This window comes from Lycorma delicatula, chromosome 1, assembly GCF_047948215.1.
Source record: "Lycorma delicatula isolate Av1 chromosome 1, ASM4794821v1, whole genome shotgun sequence".
NCBI classification, from domain to species: Eukaryota; Metazoa; Arthropoda; class Insecta; order Hemiptera; family Fulgoridae; genus Lycorma; species Lycorma delicatula.
In genome coordinates, this window is record NC_134455.1 from 114,769,458 (window position 1) to 114,787,900 (window position 18,443).

The 18,443-nt window shown below is 32.5% G+C and overlaps 1 protein-coding gene across 4 annotated transcripts in view; it reads left to right on the top strand.

Moving 5' to 3' along the window:
* Positions 1-9,688, top strand: part of LOC142321454 (facilitated trehalose transporter Tret1-like) — a 124,939-nt gene extending 115,251 nt beyond the window's left edge. For all 4 annotated transcript variants that reach the window (XM_075359553.1, XM_075359562.1, XM_075359567.1 and 1 more), the window contains 2 exons: positions 1,430-1,683; positions 6,472-9,688. In XM_075359553.1, coding sequence (XP_075215668.1) covers positions 1,430-1,683; positions 6,472-6,709 — 492 coding nt within the window. In that variant the 3' untranslated portion in view covers positions 6,710-9,688. The remainder of the gene's footprint in view (positions 1-1,429; positions 1,684-6,471) is intronic.
* Positions 9,689-18,443: the final 8,755 nt, after the last annotated feature.

Genomic DNA, 18,443 nt, shown 5'->3' on the forward strand with positions numbered 1-18,443 from the left:
GAGTTCCAAAATGACGTCCTTTTAAGACACGTTTCCGGACACGTTTCAGGAAAAAGTAACAAGGACTTAAATCAAGTGAATAGGGGGGTTGAGGAACCGTAGGAATGCATTTTGAGGTCAAAAATTCCGTGATGGAAATAGCCGTGCGACACGGGGCATTGTCATGATGAAGCACCCATTTCTCTGCAATGTCTGGGTCTCACGCGAATCACTCTTTTCCTGAGCCTTTCAAGGACACCTTTGTAAAACACTTGTTTGACAGTTTGTCCTGGAGGAACAAATTCTTTATGCACGATACCCCACTGTCAAAAAAGCAAATCAGCATGGTTTTGATCTTTGATTTGCTCATTCGACATATTTTCAGTCGAGGAGATGATGGAGAATGCCACTCTTCGCTTTGCCACTTTGTTTCAAGATCGTACTCAAATATCCAGGATTTATCACCTGTGATCACACGAATGAAGAATTCTTGATCGTTGTCAATCCTCTCAAGAAGATCAACGCACACGTTTCTTCAATTGTCCTTCTGTTCCGTTGTGAGGTTTTTCGGCACCAATTTCGCATAAACCTTTCGCATGCCCAAATTGTCTGTCAAAATTTGATGTATTGTGAAAGTGTTAAAATTTAACTGTTCACTCATCATCCTTATTGTTAAACGACGGTCTGATCTCACACGAACCCTCACACACTCAACGTTTTAGTCAGATTTTGAAGTTGAAGGTCTCCATGAGCGAGGTTGATCTTCAACGTGTTCTCGGCCTTCCAAAAATGATTTGTGCCAGCAGAAAACTTGTGCTCTTGATAAGCAATGTTCCCCATAGGCCTGTTTCAACTTTTCAAAAGTCACACTCGCGGATTCCCCAAATTTAATACAAAACTTGATTGCACAACGTTGCTCTAAATTCCGATGCTCCATTTTCGGAATAGCACACAACAAAAACACAACTTCACTGATGGCACTGCAAAAAATAATCTATTTGAACTGAGTTGAAACTCATACTGAGCATGTGGAAGGGATGAAAAAACCAGTCTAGCACAGACTGGTAGACACAGCGTTGCCAGATCGCTCGCAGTGTTACCAATCTCGTTACTTTTCTCACATACCTTGTATAATAATCACAAGACAAGTTTAAATAAAACGTGCATGGAAATTAATCATACTCCATGGCTGAAATAAAATCTACCTTTTACCATGAAATGTTTGCGAACAGCATTACCAATTTAATAATTTTCTATGACCTCTCCTCACCACAATAAAAGTTAATAATAATTGTTTTTTGTATGAACTTTTTGTTGAAATATTATTTATTATTTCTGAGTAAGTACAAGAAGTAAGTTTCAATTTGATAAACATATCAATAAATAAGAAAAATTTTATTTAATAAAATATATTTTAAGTGTGAATAAAAAAACTGAATTTTCTTTTCAGGTAATGACAGGAGTTTTATCTATGGCTGGTTGTTTCTCTGGAATGTTATGCATAAGGTTATTTGGAAAGAAACAAGTTTACTTTACATCAATCTTGATGTGTGTGGTATGTTGTTACATAATTGGAATTTGCTTAATGATAGGAAACATTAGCCCATGGGTGCCATTTACTTGCTTCAGTATTATATTCTTTGCTGCTGGATTTGGAGTACTTCCATTACCCTGGAGTTTAATTTCTGAAGTATTCCCTTTAGAGTAAGTATATTTTATTCAAAAATATTTATGAAAAAAAATTAATGTCATAAAAACTTCTGAAGTTGTTCCCAGTAGGTTGTTTCCACATTCATTATAAGTCGTTCAGAACAATTTGGTAAATGTGAATATCATAAATGTGAATGTCACTCGATCTCTATCAGACAAAGAATCTTCTTAATTACTTTAATATCTTATACTACATGTTAATCATTGATTTTCTCTGAAAGTGAAAATGACTTACAAAATAGGTGGAATGATTCCTGAATAACTTTTAGATCTATTAAACAACTGCTACTCTGTTGACATTACAGTTAGTACAGTAATAAAGACATCTCAAACTGGTGAGGAAACTGCTTTAGTATGAAGCACTTTGTATATAATAAAAGTGTTATTTGTTCATTTAATATAATGTTTTGTTTTTTTTATCAAATCTAGATAGTTTAAAAATATTACACTGTTTAATCTTCTTGAAGTTATGTCATAAAGTGCAGTATATAAAATGTTCACTTTGTGATTTTGTACATAACATTAATTTCTAGGTCATTTGCTTCTGAAAGTCTCCTCTTTGGAGTAGCAATTTTGGATGAATTTTCATTGATATTTTTAGTGGTATGTATTTTCTGTCATGTGCTTTTTAATTTTTTTCTGTTTTGAGTATTACATACATTGTCTATAAGAGTGGATGTATAGCCTCTAACTTCTCCAATAAATATAAAATAAAATTTATGCATTATGGAGCCCTTTAGTATAATTATGGGATAACAATTATATGCAAATGTGTATGCCAAATATGTTTGTAAAATATTGCATTTTGTTTGAGCATATTATTTATGGCATTGAACACATTGCTTAGCAATGAGTGCAAGTTGATTCTAATATTTTACCCTCAGTGAAATATTTTTGCTGAACTTCAGTATTACTTAATCTAATATTCTATTGTTTTTTCAGAAAGAAAAGCTAATGATAGTGTTAAACAAAATATGTTAAAAATACTTGAATTATAATGTATTTTTCCAATATTTATAAGTTTATTCAGTCATTAGTTGTTTTATTCTGTTTAAAATATGCCCTTCCTGACGAGAAGAGATGAAAAATAATGTTCGACTTGTTAAAATTTATACAGAGATTTGTCTGTACATATCAGTTTTAAAGGAAAATACTTATTTCACCCTCAGTTAACTCCTTTAAGTATTAATCCACCTGTAAATACTTTTATGTTTTTTTTATCTTCAAAACTTTTCAACCAGTTGTAAATTAATTTTACTTTTAGCTCATCTCAGAATAGGCTAAAAAGAATAGTAATATTAACATTAGAATGGTATTGGTAGTAAGGTTGATGAGTATCTGATTGTAATACCTAACTGAAACCTGACAGCTATTTACAACTGTAAACCATTGATTCTAAAAATCAATGCACTCTTAAAAACAACAATTGCAATTATTGTTTTTAAACATGGCATATCCTATTTCTGAGTTGAAAGTTACATTTTAAAATAGAGCCATTAAAACGCATATTTAATCATATTTGGAAATATTTTTATTAAAATTGCTTTCACACAAATTACAATTGTATCTATATACTTACACAGCAATAATAGTAATAACATATTCAACAGTTTGTCATGAATTTCTACGTTCTTTCAATAGTAAGTATTTTATATTAAAAACAAAAACCAAAAAGAGAAATAAAGCGCGTAAAGTTATTATAAGTAACGAATATAGGAAAGAAAAGAAGTATAAATTATTTTTATACCAGTCGATTTTTCAGTTTAACCTCGAGAGATAACAAAGGATTAAAAGTTTCACGGCAACTGATATTACCCAGTTTACCGTTAAGTAACTTTTATTAACAGAACTACATTAACATGTTGATCCGTTTTTTATTTCCTTGTACGAAGTAAAGGAAATATTGTGATCGCGAAAAATTTCGGTATTCAGATTTCAATGGAAATATACATTTTGACCATCCCTAAATTCATTTTGACTAATTCGACGTGACGTCTGTACGTAAGTACGTACGCATAACAAAAAGACGATTAGCCATAGACTGTTGAAATTTTGGATTTAGGACTGTTGTAACATCTAGTTGTGCCCCTCCCGTTTTGACTGCAATTGACTGGGCCAAAAAAGCCCAAAATCCAAAACGTTGGGATTTTGGACTTTTCTTAGCTGCAGTAATAAGCCCTCGTTGAGAGCTTTTCAACGATATATTTTCATTGGTTCCAGAGTTATAGCCAAATTAAATTTTAATTAATGAAATGTTTGGATTTTACAAGGTGAAGGCACATTGGTTCGAATCCAACTTCATGTACATATATTTTTTTAACTTTTTTTTAAATTGAAATATATTGATTTAATAATTATTAACCTGTGATTGTAAAAACTTATTGGAATGAATAATAATTCAATAACAATAAAAAAGAAAATTGTATGAAAATAGTCAGAAGTTATTGTTGAAATAAAATTTTATGTACTTTTCATTTTAATTCAAAAAATTTTAAAGAGGTTAATAATTAATAAATTAACATATTTAAAAAAAAAAAAGTTAAAAAATATATGTATATGAAGTCGGGTTCTAACCAATGTGTCCATGGGTACGGATCCAACACATTCTCACTTACACCACATAACTACTTGAGTGACGTGAAACAAAATTAATATATAAACTAATAAATGCTGATACGAACACCACAAAAAAATGTGATGCAATGTAGTGTCCACACAATGCAATTGTGTAACTGTCCACTTTATTAAAGAATTGGAGGATTGTATCTCATTTTCAAATGAAATAAATTTAAATGAAGTCCAGCAAAAAAAAGTATATATATTTAATTTAATAGGCGTACAAGGAAGTCATGTGGTATACACATCAGATTTTTTTTAATCAGCCATTGCCTTCTTAGATTGCCTGAACGCCCCCAATTTTCTGTGGGCCTTCTACTGTCCTCCCTGAAAGCCTCCAGCACCCAGAAGAGGGTGTTATCGCCCACTTTGAGAATGAATGCTGTAAACAGTATCAGTAATAATGTGTAATGCTGAAGGTGCTATTATAAAAAAAGCTATTAATAAGGTACTTGTTACAAAGTTAATTAATTATAAAATTTCATGTAATCTATTTATTATAATTTTGTTTGTTAGGATTTTGTAATTATCATCTACATTTTTATATTATCATTTAGTCATATTGTAGTTAATATGAACATTCTGTCTTTGATTAAGTTTAGTATTTACTGATTTACTCTATATGATAATGTCAATGACATTTGACAAACATGCTTTCATCTATAGAATAATTTTATTTGCTAAGTTAATAGTTGTAAATTATTAGCCTAATTATTAATTGGTTTCTTAATTGGTTATGACATAAAAACAGATAAACATTATTTATTTGTTGTAGCAGGCAACCCACAGTAAACCACAGCAACTCTGTTATTGTTTGATTACAACTGTCAGTAGAGTATATTTAATATTGTTATAGTTAGTGTTGACCAGATCTATGAAAACACATACTTGCGTCATGAAGTAAATGTAATGGCAGCTCCTTATATTACTGGTTGTTGATGTGAAGGGCTATCATATTCTATGTATAGACCTGTGATTTGTTTCCTTTTATTTATTGTTATAATATCTTTACTCTTGCTATCTTCTTGATTTAGTTTGACAAATAATTTTATAGTGGTAGTTAATTCATAAATTAATTAGATGAGAATTTTTTATTTACAAACAGATTAAACTAACACAAGGAGGTTCTAGAATCACCTTTTGGAAGTGGTTTCATTTTAATTTTGTCAAGAAAGAGGAGAGTGTTGAGATGGCCTGATTCCTTTTGACTAGGAATTATTAGAAGATCTTACTAACTTGTGATTGATTAGCCCAGTAATTGTAGGACAGCAACTCACTTCAGTGACAAGAGTGTGGAAAAAATTACATGTTCTACGATACATTTTATTTGTCAGTAGTTATACACCACCCCAGATTATTATGTTACTTGATATTAAAGTAACCATAATACATAATCTGAGTCTCATTGTAGTATTCAGAGACCATAGAGTGATGATATCACTGCTTTTGTAACTACTGAGGTCATTATTAGCAAAACGAAGTAACCCTATCCAAAAAGAAAATAAACCATATTCTGATCAACAGAGGCTAGCTAATTTTCCAAGATATCATATCTAAAAGCTAATCAACCAAGATGTTACAATTATATCATTGTATTTTCTACAATAAGGAAACTATGAGGTCATTAAAAATTCAAGCCTACAGTTTTGCCTAATCTCTAATATTGTTTAAATCATGAGCCCAAGCAGGAGGAAATGATTATGATTATTTGAAAACAACCTGTGGCAACTTATCAGTCAAGTTTTTTAACATTTTTCTTTATACATATACCAGAGTTACATAATATTTCTTGAAAAATATGTGTTGTTTAAAGAATTGGAATAAATGAAGGTTTCAGTAACAGTAAGCATACCACTTCTTTCATAGATTACCAAATTCTCAGATATAAGAAATATAGTCTTCACAGAATTAAGTATCGTGACACTGTGATTTACTGAATTTCTTGCAGTATTCCTAATAATTTAAGAACAGTACTTTTGTAAAACACAACTTGAGAAACTGGAAACAGTGAATCATTAAGAAGCAAACAGGTTGGTTTGTGAGGACATATGGCATAGTTAAATATTTAAAAATTACAGATCTACTATATATATATTATATTAATGTAAGGTTCATACTTTTGTTTACGGTACAATTTGCTTAAATAGACTATATTTTTGATTATAGGGGCCGAGGAGTTGCCAGTGGAGTAGCAGGAGCCCTAAGTTACCTATTGATGTTTATAGTTACTAAAACATATGTAAATCTTTCAACTTGGTTTCATCTTCATGGTTCTTTATTTATATATGGAACAATTGGACTCATTGGTTTGCCCTATGTATATTTTTATTTTCCAGAAACTGAAGGTAAAACATTACATGAAATTGAAGATATTTTTAAAGATAAAAAAACAGAGAAGAAATAATGACTGTAAGGGAATCAATCCATGTGAGAAAAATTTTATAAGAATAGAAACTGTAGTACAGTTTAAATATTACAGCTACTTAAAAAAAAAGAAGATTATGTACATTTAATATTTTTTACACCTCACCATTAATTCAGATGAAAGAGAGGTAGTAGTATTATCAAAACAGAACTATTAAAAAAAGGAATTTCTGAAAACAATTCAACACAAGTACTTAAAAAAAGTTCAATATTTTTTGTGTTTATTAAATTTTCCTAAAGTATGGACTGAGATGATTACTTTCATATACTTTATAATTTTTACCTGCTAAACCATTGTTAATTTCAAAAGATCAACTATTTTTATTGTTATTAAATTATCTAGTAAAGTATTTTGGATGCATGTTATCCAATCGCCCATTTATTGGCTGAATGTTATTTTTATTAAATGCAGCAACTTGATGTGCACAAACCTTGATGTATTCAGTTTATAACCTGCAATTTTAGCTATCGTTCTTACTATTTCTGTTAAATTTTCATTAGATGTAAGTGGAAAATTAGGAACATCTCAGGAACGGTCGACCTGAGACTGTACAAGACTACACTTCAATTACATTCATACATATCATCCTCTTAGGTAATATCTTACGGTGGTTCTGGAGGCTAAACAGAAACAAATGAAGAGGAAAATTAGGGCCTTCTACCTTAAATTTTCTTCTTGCGTGCTGAAGAATATTAATTTCACTTTCAAATTTACTTCAATAATCAGTTAATGAATTAATTATTAAATCCTGTTGATCAATTCATGGCTGTAATTTCTTATTTTTATGAGCAGATAATTTTGAAATAACCACATTATTTGTCACCAAAAAATTGAATGGACATTATTAGGTCTGTAATTCTTACATGTCTAACAATTCTTGGTCATAATTGTTAAATCTGTAGAATTCTACTGATTAAATTTGTCATTAATAAAGAATTCTAAATCAACAAGATCATTTTTTTCATTACCCAGTCAAAATGAGATGAATGAATTTGATTTATTTTTTTTTTACCAAAGATTTAAATATCCAAATCAAATTTTTATGACACTGATCTTGTAAATTTAGCATCTATTCAAGAAATATTAAAAAAATTTCTTGCAAATTCCATTGCAAGGTAAGAATGGCACTCTTCTGTTAGATTTATTAATATATTACAAACAGAACATTTAGCTATAACAGCCCTAATATCCTTGAAGAATAATAATACCCTGTAAAATCAGAGCCAGATTTATTTGTTTTGCACCCATTGACCTAGGTAAAATTGTCACGGGAAACACTCTTTGAAGCCAGCCCTCCACTATTTTACTTCTTCAATTTGAGTTTGTAACTGATTATCAATCTACCCTATATCATCAACTCTCTGTTTTTAGGTTAACATACTTTCGAGGTGAGCTCATATTCTTTAACCCACTAGTAACCATGTTTCCAATCACTAAATCCACCGTCACTGAATTGACTTAAAGTTAAACAAAACAGTTTGCAGGGGCCACTAAACAATGATCCCTGTCAAGGGGAATAAACTAGGTAACCCCTTTTCACTAGATTTCCATTAGCAAGTTTTCTATCAAACAAGCTTTGTTCAAAATTTTTTTTTTATTAGAGTACACTCTTTTGGATTGTTCAAAGTCACCATTTTTATTTTGATTAAAACTATTCTTAACAAAATATTATCTAATAGTGTCTTTCATTTTTCATAATACTGGATCATTACTTGGCTTCAAGTTACCAGTAATACTGGTAGTGGAATATCTGTTTGTAAAATGACATCTTCATTTTTTTCAGTGTCGGATTATTTAGACCTTCACATGGCTTGGTTGAAAATGATAAGAGACTATGTTGATCATTAAATCGGGCCTCTTGTTCAGCAGTAGGCATAACAGGAACAACAAAAATCTTTTCAACTCTATATATTTCTTCATTGACCCTTGAACTTTGTAAAAATGTTGAATCAGATTGAAGGAAGAAGTTTCCCCTATATTAGATTTATTTAAAAAAAACATTAATCTGATTTTACAGTTTTATTTAATATTTCATTCACTTTATTTTTCTTCTCGCCCACTACTTTTTGGTATTTTGGACTCTAAGCCTTTTGCAAATATCCATTTTTTTTGGACCACTAATACAACCAGTTTGGTTTAACTTTTAAACCAAAAGTATACTAAATCAATGAACTGACTACTTACAAAATAATGCACTAGAATATGCTAGGAATACAATTTGAACTGAAGCAAGTTATATTTAAAAAATATTATAAACTTTTTACACACAATAAAAACTTTCACTGAAACAACAGAATAGTGGGAAAATTGTAATAGTACAACAGCAAGAACTAGACTCCTGACTGTCAACTTCAACAGACTTAAGTGCTCATGCTTGTGACAGCTGGCAGTATGCATTCTGGTTAGTCGAGACGCTCGGCTTGTTGAATATATGCAATAATGCTCAAAGTGGTGGCTAGCGCAGGTGCAAGCAACACCCTCTGTGTACCATGCCGCACTGACGACAAGTACACCACCTGCTGCCATCCTTTACAGCAAACGTATAGCCATTCGTACACTTATTTCACATGCTTGCTGGCAAATGACAATGTTGTGATACAACCTATCTTCTGTAATTATCGTGCCTTATAATACTTTGAAAAGGACATGTTTTACATATTTTATTTTTTCAGTAGTAAAATAGTGTAAAATTTATTTTTTGAGAAAAATTCACATTTTTATCCAAATTTGCTGTACTAATAATCATCCTTACTTCTAAAGTTTAAAATTAACTAAGGTTTCTTTAGTTGGAATTCAGATAAACGTACAAGGAAAAGTGATGTTAATTGTACAAGTTGGACTAATTAATTAATTAAGTAAGTAAGTCCAACTTACTAGATTTAGTCAACCTGATATTGATAATAAGGGAACATGGATGAAATTAAGTGTTTCTATTGGTAATAAAGATGTGTGTGATTACTTTTTTGATTGTTTAATTTCTTTTTACAACATTTTTTTTATGAGAAGCTACCTAAAATGGAAAATAATGCTGCTTTAGGCTACTGTTAAGTTCCAGAATTAGCAAACAGCATTATTATTTTTTCTATCTTGAACCCTATAACTTTCTCAATCCTTCAAAAATAATTGAAAGCATAATCAAGAGAGAAAAAAAACCTCTTGTTTAAATGAGAGCTGTAGCAAGTTTCTGGGAAAATTAATTGATACAAATGCTGACCAAATCCAGTTTTCATGTTGGGTGGGGGACATCTAATAAAAGAGTGGGACAAAACTAACGTATTGGATTTGTGTGCCAACTCATGATCCTCAATTATATACCCTAAACAATGTTTCAGCGCTTCCACTACATTTTGAAATCACTTCCATTAAATTTTCAAAGAAACCTATAGGTAACTTTTCAAAATGGAGGACTTAACAACATTAATTTACACATGGTGAATGAATTTCACTTTTTCAAATTATTTTTCAGTTATTTGTATAAAAAATTTGAAAATTAAACTTATAGTTAGCTACTTCAAATTTATTTTTAATACTTATTTTTACACTTCAAAGAAAAAAATTCTCTAGATATGTTTTCCCTCCAAAAACTTAATTTTATGCATAAATTAAATCAGTTAGGACTTTGCAGTTATTTCTATCAAATTCCACAAAATTATCAGTATTTTAGAATCTTTAAACTTCTTTCATGTTTTAATAAAGAAATTTCAAGTTTTGTAATTCAATTATCTAATTTTATTCCAGAAACACTAAAATGAAATAATCTGTTGTTTTTATTACTACATAATGAAATTTGAAGTTATTAAATTGAATGTTAATCTTTGGAGGATCACTACCGCCACCTTGGATAGCATTATCAGGGCAGTGATTTTTTTTATATATAAAATATTTATAGCTCAAACTCAATTTAATTGATAACTCAGATTTCAACAATTTAAAATACATCAGTTACAAGACCCCCTCTCTGACTGGAGAGATATTTTTAATATTACACAAGAATCATAATTATTCGATGAGTATATTCAAATTTCAAAATCAGTGAGTATTATTTGAAATTTATACTTACTCCAGCTATACACAACCAATTAGATTAGCCCTTCAACGTTTAATGTTCTTTTTTCTGTGACAAGGTTTTACATTAAAAAACTACAAAATAAAAAATATAAATTCTATTGAAACTAAAAAATACAGCTAGCAAGTGTATGCTTTCGGGCCACTACAGAACCAAACTTAGTTGAATATCCATCATAGCAAATATGGTATGTTTGGATTATGTCTTACTAATATCTGAAACTGTTTGTTTTTTACACCATATCTCTCACACACCCGATTCACAGATGCACCACTTTCTAACTTTTTGATCACTCAAGCTTTTGTGCTACTGTAAAATTCACCCTTTTCCTCCAGAGGGCATGATTAGAGAAAATTCTGATAACTCAAATAAAGTAAATAAAAAAGAGGCAAAATCCATGGAAAAATGAGCTACACATTTTTTTACACTGATGTAAATAAAGTGACTGCCTGTCAACTAGCGATCAGTTCTCGAAGCAGAGGTTCGTGTCCAGTGTTGCCACAGCTCCATCCATAACGCGCAGGACTTTTAAATTGAGTCAGCTGCTCCAAATTTTATGCTCTGCTTCCAAAATCCGTTAAAGGGAGGTCCTTAGTACCTAGTTATGAGTGTATATATATATATATATATATACATATATTATACAAATAATATAAGTAATTACGAAAAATAAATATTGATGCTAACATTTTTTTCTTACAGTTGACTTGCCATACATTTTTTAGGGTGTAGTAGTGATAAGCTTAATTGCTTTAACAAATGGTTCTGCCAAAACTAGTTTATAGTGAATGAAAATAAAACCAGAATCTTCACTTGCTCTAGAATGTATTTAACACTAGATAGATCCAGTTGTTTGACACCCACAACGCTATACATACAGTGGTGTTGAATAAAAAACCTTCATCCTAAAACAGCTTTTCATAAAAAAAAAAAAATAAAAAAGAAGGGTTCTCTACATTTACAGTACTGTTTTGATTAAGATGCAATAAAAATACAAAAGCCTGATATATGATTTCAAAATTTGTTACAATCAAAATACAAAAAGGAGACAAAATTATGTTTTGATATAAGACACCATTTATTTATTGATTCCAAAAAAAATGTAATACTTCCAGTTACAAAAACACAGTTATAACTTTATACTAAATGTAGAAATTTTCTTTATATCAAAATTTGAGGTACAATTTTTTTTTTGTTTTATTTCTTATATATGTACTGTCTCCAGACTTAATGTTAATTAGTTCAGTTTTTACTTTAAGTATTATTCAGTTTTTAATGTTTATGTATTACTTATATGATTTTTTTTTAACCTAAGTGTACTGTTCAATTCAGGCCTCAGCTCATTTATTCGTAATAAACTGTATCATTTCAGGAACTGTTAAAGAGATCGAGAAGAAAGTTCTTATCAGTTTTTCAGAATATTACCGTAAAAAAAGGTTACAAATACTGTCATCTGACACTGGGCTTCTCCTGAGTATCGAATTATGGCCTACTATCAGAATAAATTCACTCTATACCTACGCGATAAAGTTTTGAAAACAAATTAAATAAAAACTAGTAATTAGTAGTTGATATAGATAAAAATAACATACTCCGCGAACGCTATTCAGCATATTCTACAGAAATATGCTGCGCTGAATAATTATATCCTACAATAATCCTATGATCATATCTTATAATGGGGTAAGCAACAAATGCACTGCCAAAATCACCAAAACAGCAAAGATTTTAAGATGAGTATTATAGTGTTTAAGAATTTTTAAATTTGGATTAGTAACATTTATTTATTGTATTTAATTTACCCATCCACTGACTATAACATCGATAACTTGAAAAAAAATTCATATTTTCCAAAATTATAACAAGAAGGAAATGCTATACGAATATTGTACATTACTCGTATTAATAATAATAATAATAATCCTATTTCTTCGCCAATTACTGAAGTTCTATCTTATCTTCGTCAGAAATTGAGCTTGTAACTCATATGTAAACAAATCACATAATTTACAATTATCACCACTACTAAAATTATTCAGTCACACGACATATATGTCAAATAAGGCCTATTACAAACACTTTAGTACTTGTAATAGGCTACAGCTTCTGTCAGTTGCTGTTAAGAGCAAATAAACATTGAAAACACGTAAAAATTTGAATTAAGAATATAACTGCTGATGAAGCAAATCTTTAATCCGTACGCCAAACTGGAATGAAAGAAAGCAAAGTATGCTATCCTCATCGGTTCATTAATCACTTACACTTTAAGTTTCCTTAATATGTTAAATACTCTGGGCAATTTTCTTACCACATTGTTAAGGTCATATCAGTCTTTTATCGGTATTAATCCCTGAGAAACTGACATGAAACGTTGTCTAATAGTCGAAAATTACAATTTAAGGTTTGTACATTGTTTTCATTGAGGAAGAAATCATTCTAAAAACAAATCACACACCAACTTCCTTTAGCAAACGAGTTAACTCTACGTGTCCACCTTTGTTAGAAGTACACCGATGCGAATGCCGTAAGCGACATTCCCATCGGTGGCATTCTGGCCGAGGGGAGACTGCATGCTATGTGTCTACCGCCGAGGTTTTTGAAGATGATCTACGGTAAAGCCCATCAAGGCTAGGGGGTGGCGTGGCGACCGGAAATGTCACACGGTGGGTGCCTTCCTCTTTGGGGTCAGGATGAAATAAAAAAGAACGTAACTTCCCGAAATTTAATCAACCCTGATATATACTTTATCTTTCTAAAAGTACTAGAGAATCTAAAAAATGTCAATTAGGTCTTAGATTTCATGAAGGGAAAATCCTGAAATTCACCTTTCCGCAGTAGTGAGGGGGGAAACGATTGTATACACTAAAGTTGGTTGCTATATACAAGCGGCTAACGAATGAAGGGACCGAACAGGTCCCGAGATAAGAAGCTTCGCCCCTACAACTGACAACAGCCTTTTTGGAGGGAAGATGAGCGGCAGGAGTTCGGAGCACTCTCTTCCCCCTGGGGGGGAGGGGGGTGAGAGAGTGAATAAGTTTAACCGTTAACTGTAAAACCAAAATAAGTTTAACTGTTTTATTTCTTTAAATTCTAATTTTAAGTATAAAAAAATGTTCCAAACTCACACTTTAATAACAAAGGGTTTATTAATAAATTGTATCGGATATCAAGGGAAAATTCAGAAGAACTATAAAACAAAAAATAAATGTATTGAGTATAGGAATTTATTAAATAAACTTCTTCAATAATGAAAATTAATATAATAATGCATGAAAAGAAGTAAATCTTAATTATAATAAACAGCTGTAAATCCGCGAACTCTCCGTCCGAAGAGTTTTTGGCAGAAAATTTATTTTTGCAAGGGCTAAAGGATGAGGACTGCTTCCACGTGGTGCTGCTGGATTGTTGGAAAATCCTTCCTATAAACTAAACCAAAGAAATTCTGCAATTTATAACCGTAGTCTTATCGCTGGAAATGAAAAAAGTGATCAAACAAAATTAAAAATCAGAGTAAAGATAAAGAAGTATTTTTCAAAAAATAAATTCACGCGCGCTACTAATCCGTCACAAATATATATACGAGAGCTAGTCAGAAAGTAAGGAACGTTTTAGAATTTTAAAAAAACCAAGTACAAGAAAAACCTTTTATTATATACATGCGAAAGAGGGACCGCCTGTGATCTCAACCACTCAGTGACGCACCCATCTTGCACAAATTTGTGGCAGCCTATCTTCTGTGAAACAATTTCAAACAATAAAGTCCGTGAAACTTGTGGGAAACATAGAGAAAGCTCAGTTATTGTGAAACGGCGGTTTTCACGAATCTTTTCGTCAACTTTGGAGACCAGATCGTCAGTCACAATGCTCGGACGTCCACTCTTCTCTTTATCGTGAACGTTTGTTCGGCCATTTTTAAACTGAATGCACCACTTCCTGACAGAACTTTCACTCATTACGTTGTTTCCGTACTGTGTTGTTCCCGTCTCATTACGTACTGTGTGTTGTTCACACAGTTCCCGATGAATTTCTATTGGTTTTAATTTTTTTGCCAACCAAAAACGAATCACAGACCGCACCTCACAACTGGCGGGATTTTCGATTGCAGGACACATTCCAAATTTGTATATAAAACAACGGGCAGTGCGGCGATGTTCCCGTTGTCACGGCTGGACGCTGACTGAGGTGCCGAGCACGAGCACACCAACATAAACGCGATTGGCGTGCGCCTGGCGGCGTCAGGTGGAACCGTTCCTTACTTTCTGAATAGCCCTCGTATATACAGAGTGATTCAAAGAAACGGGAAATTTTGAAAGTTGTGTTGGTAGCCGTGGGCGATTGGTACCACTTGATAAGTGGCGCCAGCCTCTCTAACCTGCCATTTAGTTGTCATGGATCCTTGGAGTGGTGCGCAACGTGCATTTGCTATCAAAGGGTTTTACAAAAACAATGACAGTGTGGAGGGAGCGCGAAGAGAATTTCGCCGTCATTTTAATCTGGGACGGCACGACCGTGTTCCATCAGCACATACAATTAAAACATGGATATCTAATTTTGAGCAAACTGGTTCGGCAATGAAAAAGAAACCTCCAGGCCGTGAGCGAACCGTCCGTACACCACAGAATGTTCAAGCTTTAAAAGATGCTGTCACACGAAGTCCACATCGGTCAATCCATCGTCTCTCAGCATCTTTACAATTGTATAGTTTAAGTGTTCGAAGAATGTTAGTGAAGGACTTGCAATACCATCCATACAAGTTGCAGATCGTCCAGGAACTGAAACCGAACGATGCAGTTGTGCGAGCACAATTCAGTAATGTAATGCTTCAGAAGATAAACGATAACGAAGAGTTTGTTCACGAACTGTGGATGTCAGACGAAGCGCATTTCCACCTCAGTGGATTTGTTAACAAGCAAAATTTCAGATACTGGGCAGAAGAAAATCCTACGCAGCTACACCAGCGTCCGTTGCACAGCCAGAAAGTGACCGTGTGGTGTGCTATGTCATGTTACGGTGTTATAGGCCCTTATTTTTTTGAGGATGACAACGGTCTTGCGATTACAGTGACGTCGGCTCGTTACGTAGCCATGTTGTGGAACAACCTTTGTTGTGGAACAACAAAAGAGATTTCCACCAATTCTTAACACAGCCTGGTTTCAACAAGACGGAGCAACGTTACACACTGCACGAATATCGACGGCAGCTGTACGCCGATTGTTTGGACAACGTCATTTCACGAGATGGTGACATTAGATGGCCTCCCAGATCGCCTGATCTCTCAGCTTGCGATTACTTTTTGCGGGGTCACCTTAAAAGCAAAGTGTCCCACAGAAGACCTGCTACAACGGAAGAACTGAAGGCAAAGATCCGAGAAGCAATTGCGGAAATTCCAGTTTAGATGTTACGTCAAATCATGAACAATTTAACGAAGAGACTTCGTGAGTGTTTACGTAGAAGAGGAGGTCACCTGGAAGATGTCATCTTTAAAAAATAAACTAAAATGTATGTATCCTAAAATGGCAACATTTGTACAATTACATGAAATAAAATTCATTTTCTAAAAAAAATGTTCATTAATGTTATTTAATTTTTTAAATTTCCCGTTTCTTTGAATCATCCTGTATATATATATACACATATATACACACACACATATATATGTGTGTGTGTGTGTGTAAAACTTTATGTAAACTATATATGTTGTATATATAAAGTTATATATAAACGTACCAGGTGATTCAAAAAAGACCTCATAACTTTAAATGCATATTAAAATTTACTTATATAACTCACAGACTTAGTTGAGATCTCATTTCATAGTTTTCACCCAACATTCACTTTAGTTTGATATGGCTTCCATTTGTAATGCGACATACATCCCATCTGAAGTTGATTTCATTCCAGACTGTAGCCAGCAAGTCGAGCGTTACTTCTGCAGCTGCGGTATTAATTCGAAGGCTTAGCTGAATAAGATCAGCAGGCAAAAATAGTATACAAATCTGGTCTTTAATGAAACCCCACAAAAAAAATAATAATAGCGGGTTCAAATCTGGAGATCAAGATGTCCATGCAGTTGAACCTTCACGACCAATCCACCAACCTGGGAATCGAGTATCAAGAAATCTCGGACTTCTAGGCGGCACTGAGGTGGTAACCCGTCTTACTGATAATAATGGCATCCATCTTGGTCATCATCGTTTAACTGAGAAATTTAACATTTTGAAGCGAGTCCAGATAAACGATACTATTGACAATTGCCTCCTGGAAGAAGAACGGGCTGTATAGTCTGTTTGCTTAGGGCACAAAGAATATTGACCTTAGGGCTAACACGAATGTGCTGCAAAGTTTCATAAAGGTTTACGCTACCCCATTTTCGGTAGTTATGGGTGTTCACCTTGCCAATAATATGAAACGTTATCTAATCACTAAACATTACATTGTCGAAAAATGTATCGTTGTCTGCAATTCCATCCATCATTTCCACACAAAACTGCAGCGGAGCAACTTTGTCGTCATCTGTAATGTGTTGAACCACGGGTAGTTTGCATGGTTTCAAGTGCAATCGTTTACGTAATACGTGCCAATTAGTTGTTAGGGGAATGCCAATTTCACATGACGCACGTCAAGTTAATTTCTTCGGAATATATGCAAAGCATTCTCTGAGTTGTTCTACACCAGTTTCAACGACGCGTGGGGGGTCCTGGTGATTTATAAATTTAACAGAATACCCTGTCTCAACTAAGTTTGGTTCCAAGAGTAAATTGTATATTTACTAGGAATCTCCCTACCGAACTCTGTACGAATAGCAATTGAACTGCTTGTACTCTCTTGAACTACTGCAGTTGATGACTTCAAATCGTGAAACCGAAACGCACAGCGAGCACATTCCGCACTAGTAAATGTATCCATTTTTAACAACACTGGTGACAGCACTGATGGTCAAATTCGGTACTAATGAACTACGTGATTCAAAACTTGATGTGTTTTGCAATAAAATGAGACCTCAACCGAATCTGTATGTTACATAAATAAAATAATACGTTTTTAAAGTTGTGAAAACTTTTTCAATCATTCTGTATATACTTATAAACTTGCATATAGAGTTTAAATAAAGTATATACATATACATATATACATTATTAATTTTTTCCTCCTAGATTTGAAAAATTGCACACTGTGCGCTCGTCACCATTCTGTGTCATTCGGACTTTCTGACCGCAAGAAAGAGAAAATTTTACACCATGACCTCAAACCTTACCCGCATAAAATTCAAATAACTCATCCAGTACACGAACGTGGCTATAAAATCAGGGTAAATTTTTGTCAAACTACTAATTTCTACTACTAAACTACTAATTTCTGATAAATTTTACTTAGAGATCTAAAATGATTTTGAGATCTAAAAGATGTAATTTTTGGACGATAAATTTTTTTTCGGTGACTTAAAATCAAAAATAGTAAATGCTTTTATGTGTATGTTGTGTTCATACTTATACTTGCTAAAACCAAATAAAATTAATAATTTACTTTTAAGAACGATTTTAAAATCACCCGATTCATTGCTGCATTCTGCATAATGTAACTATTTAAGTTACGATCATAATTATTGGGAAAAAATATTTTAACGCTTAACTACACAATGTTAGTCAG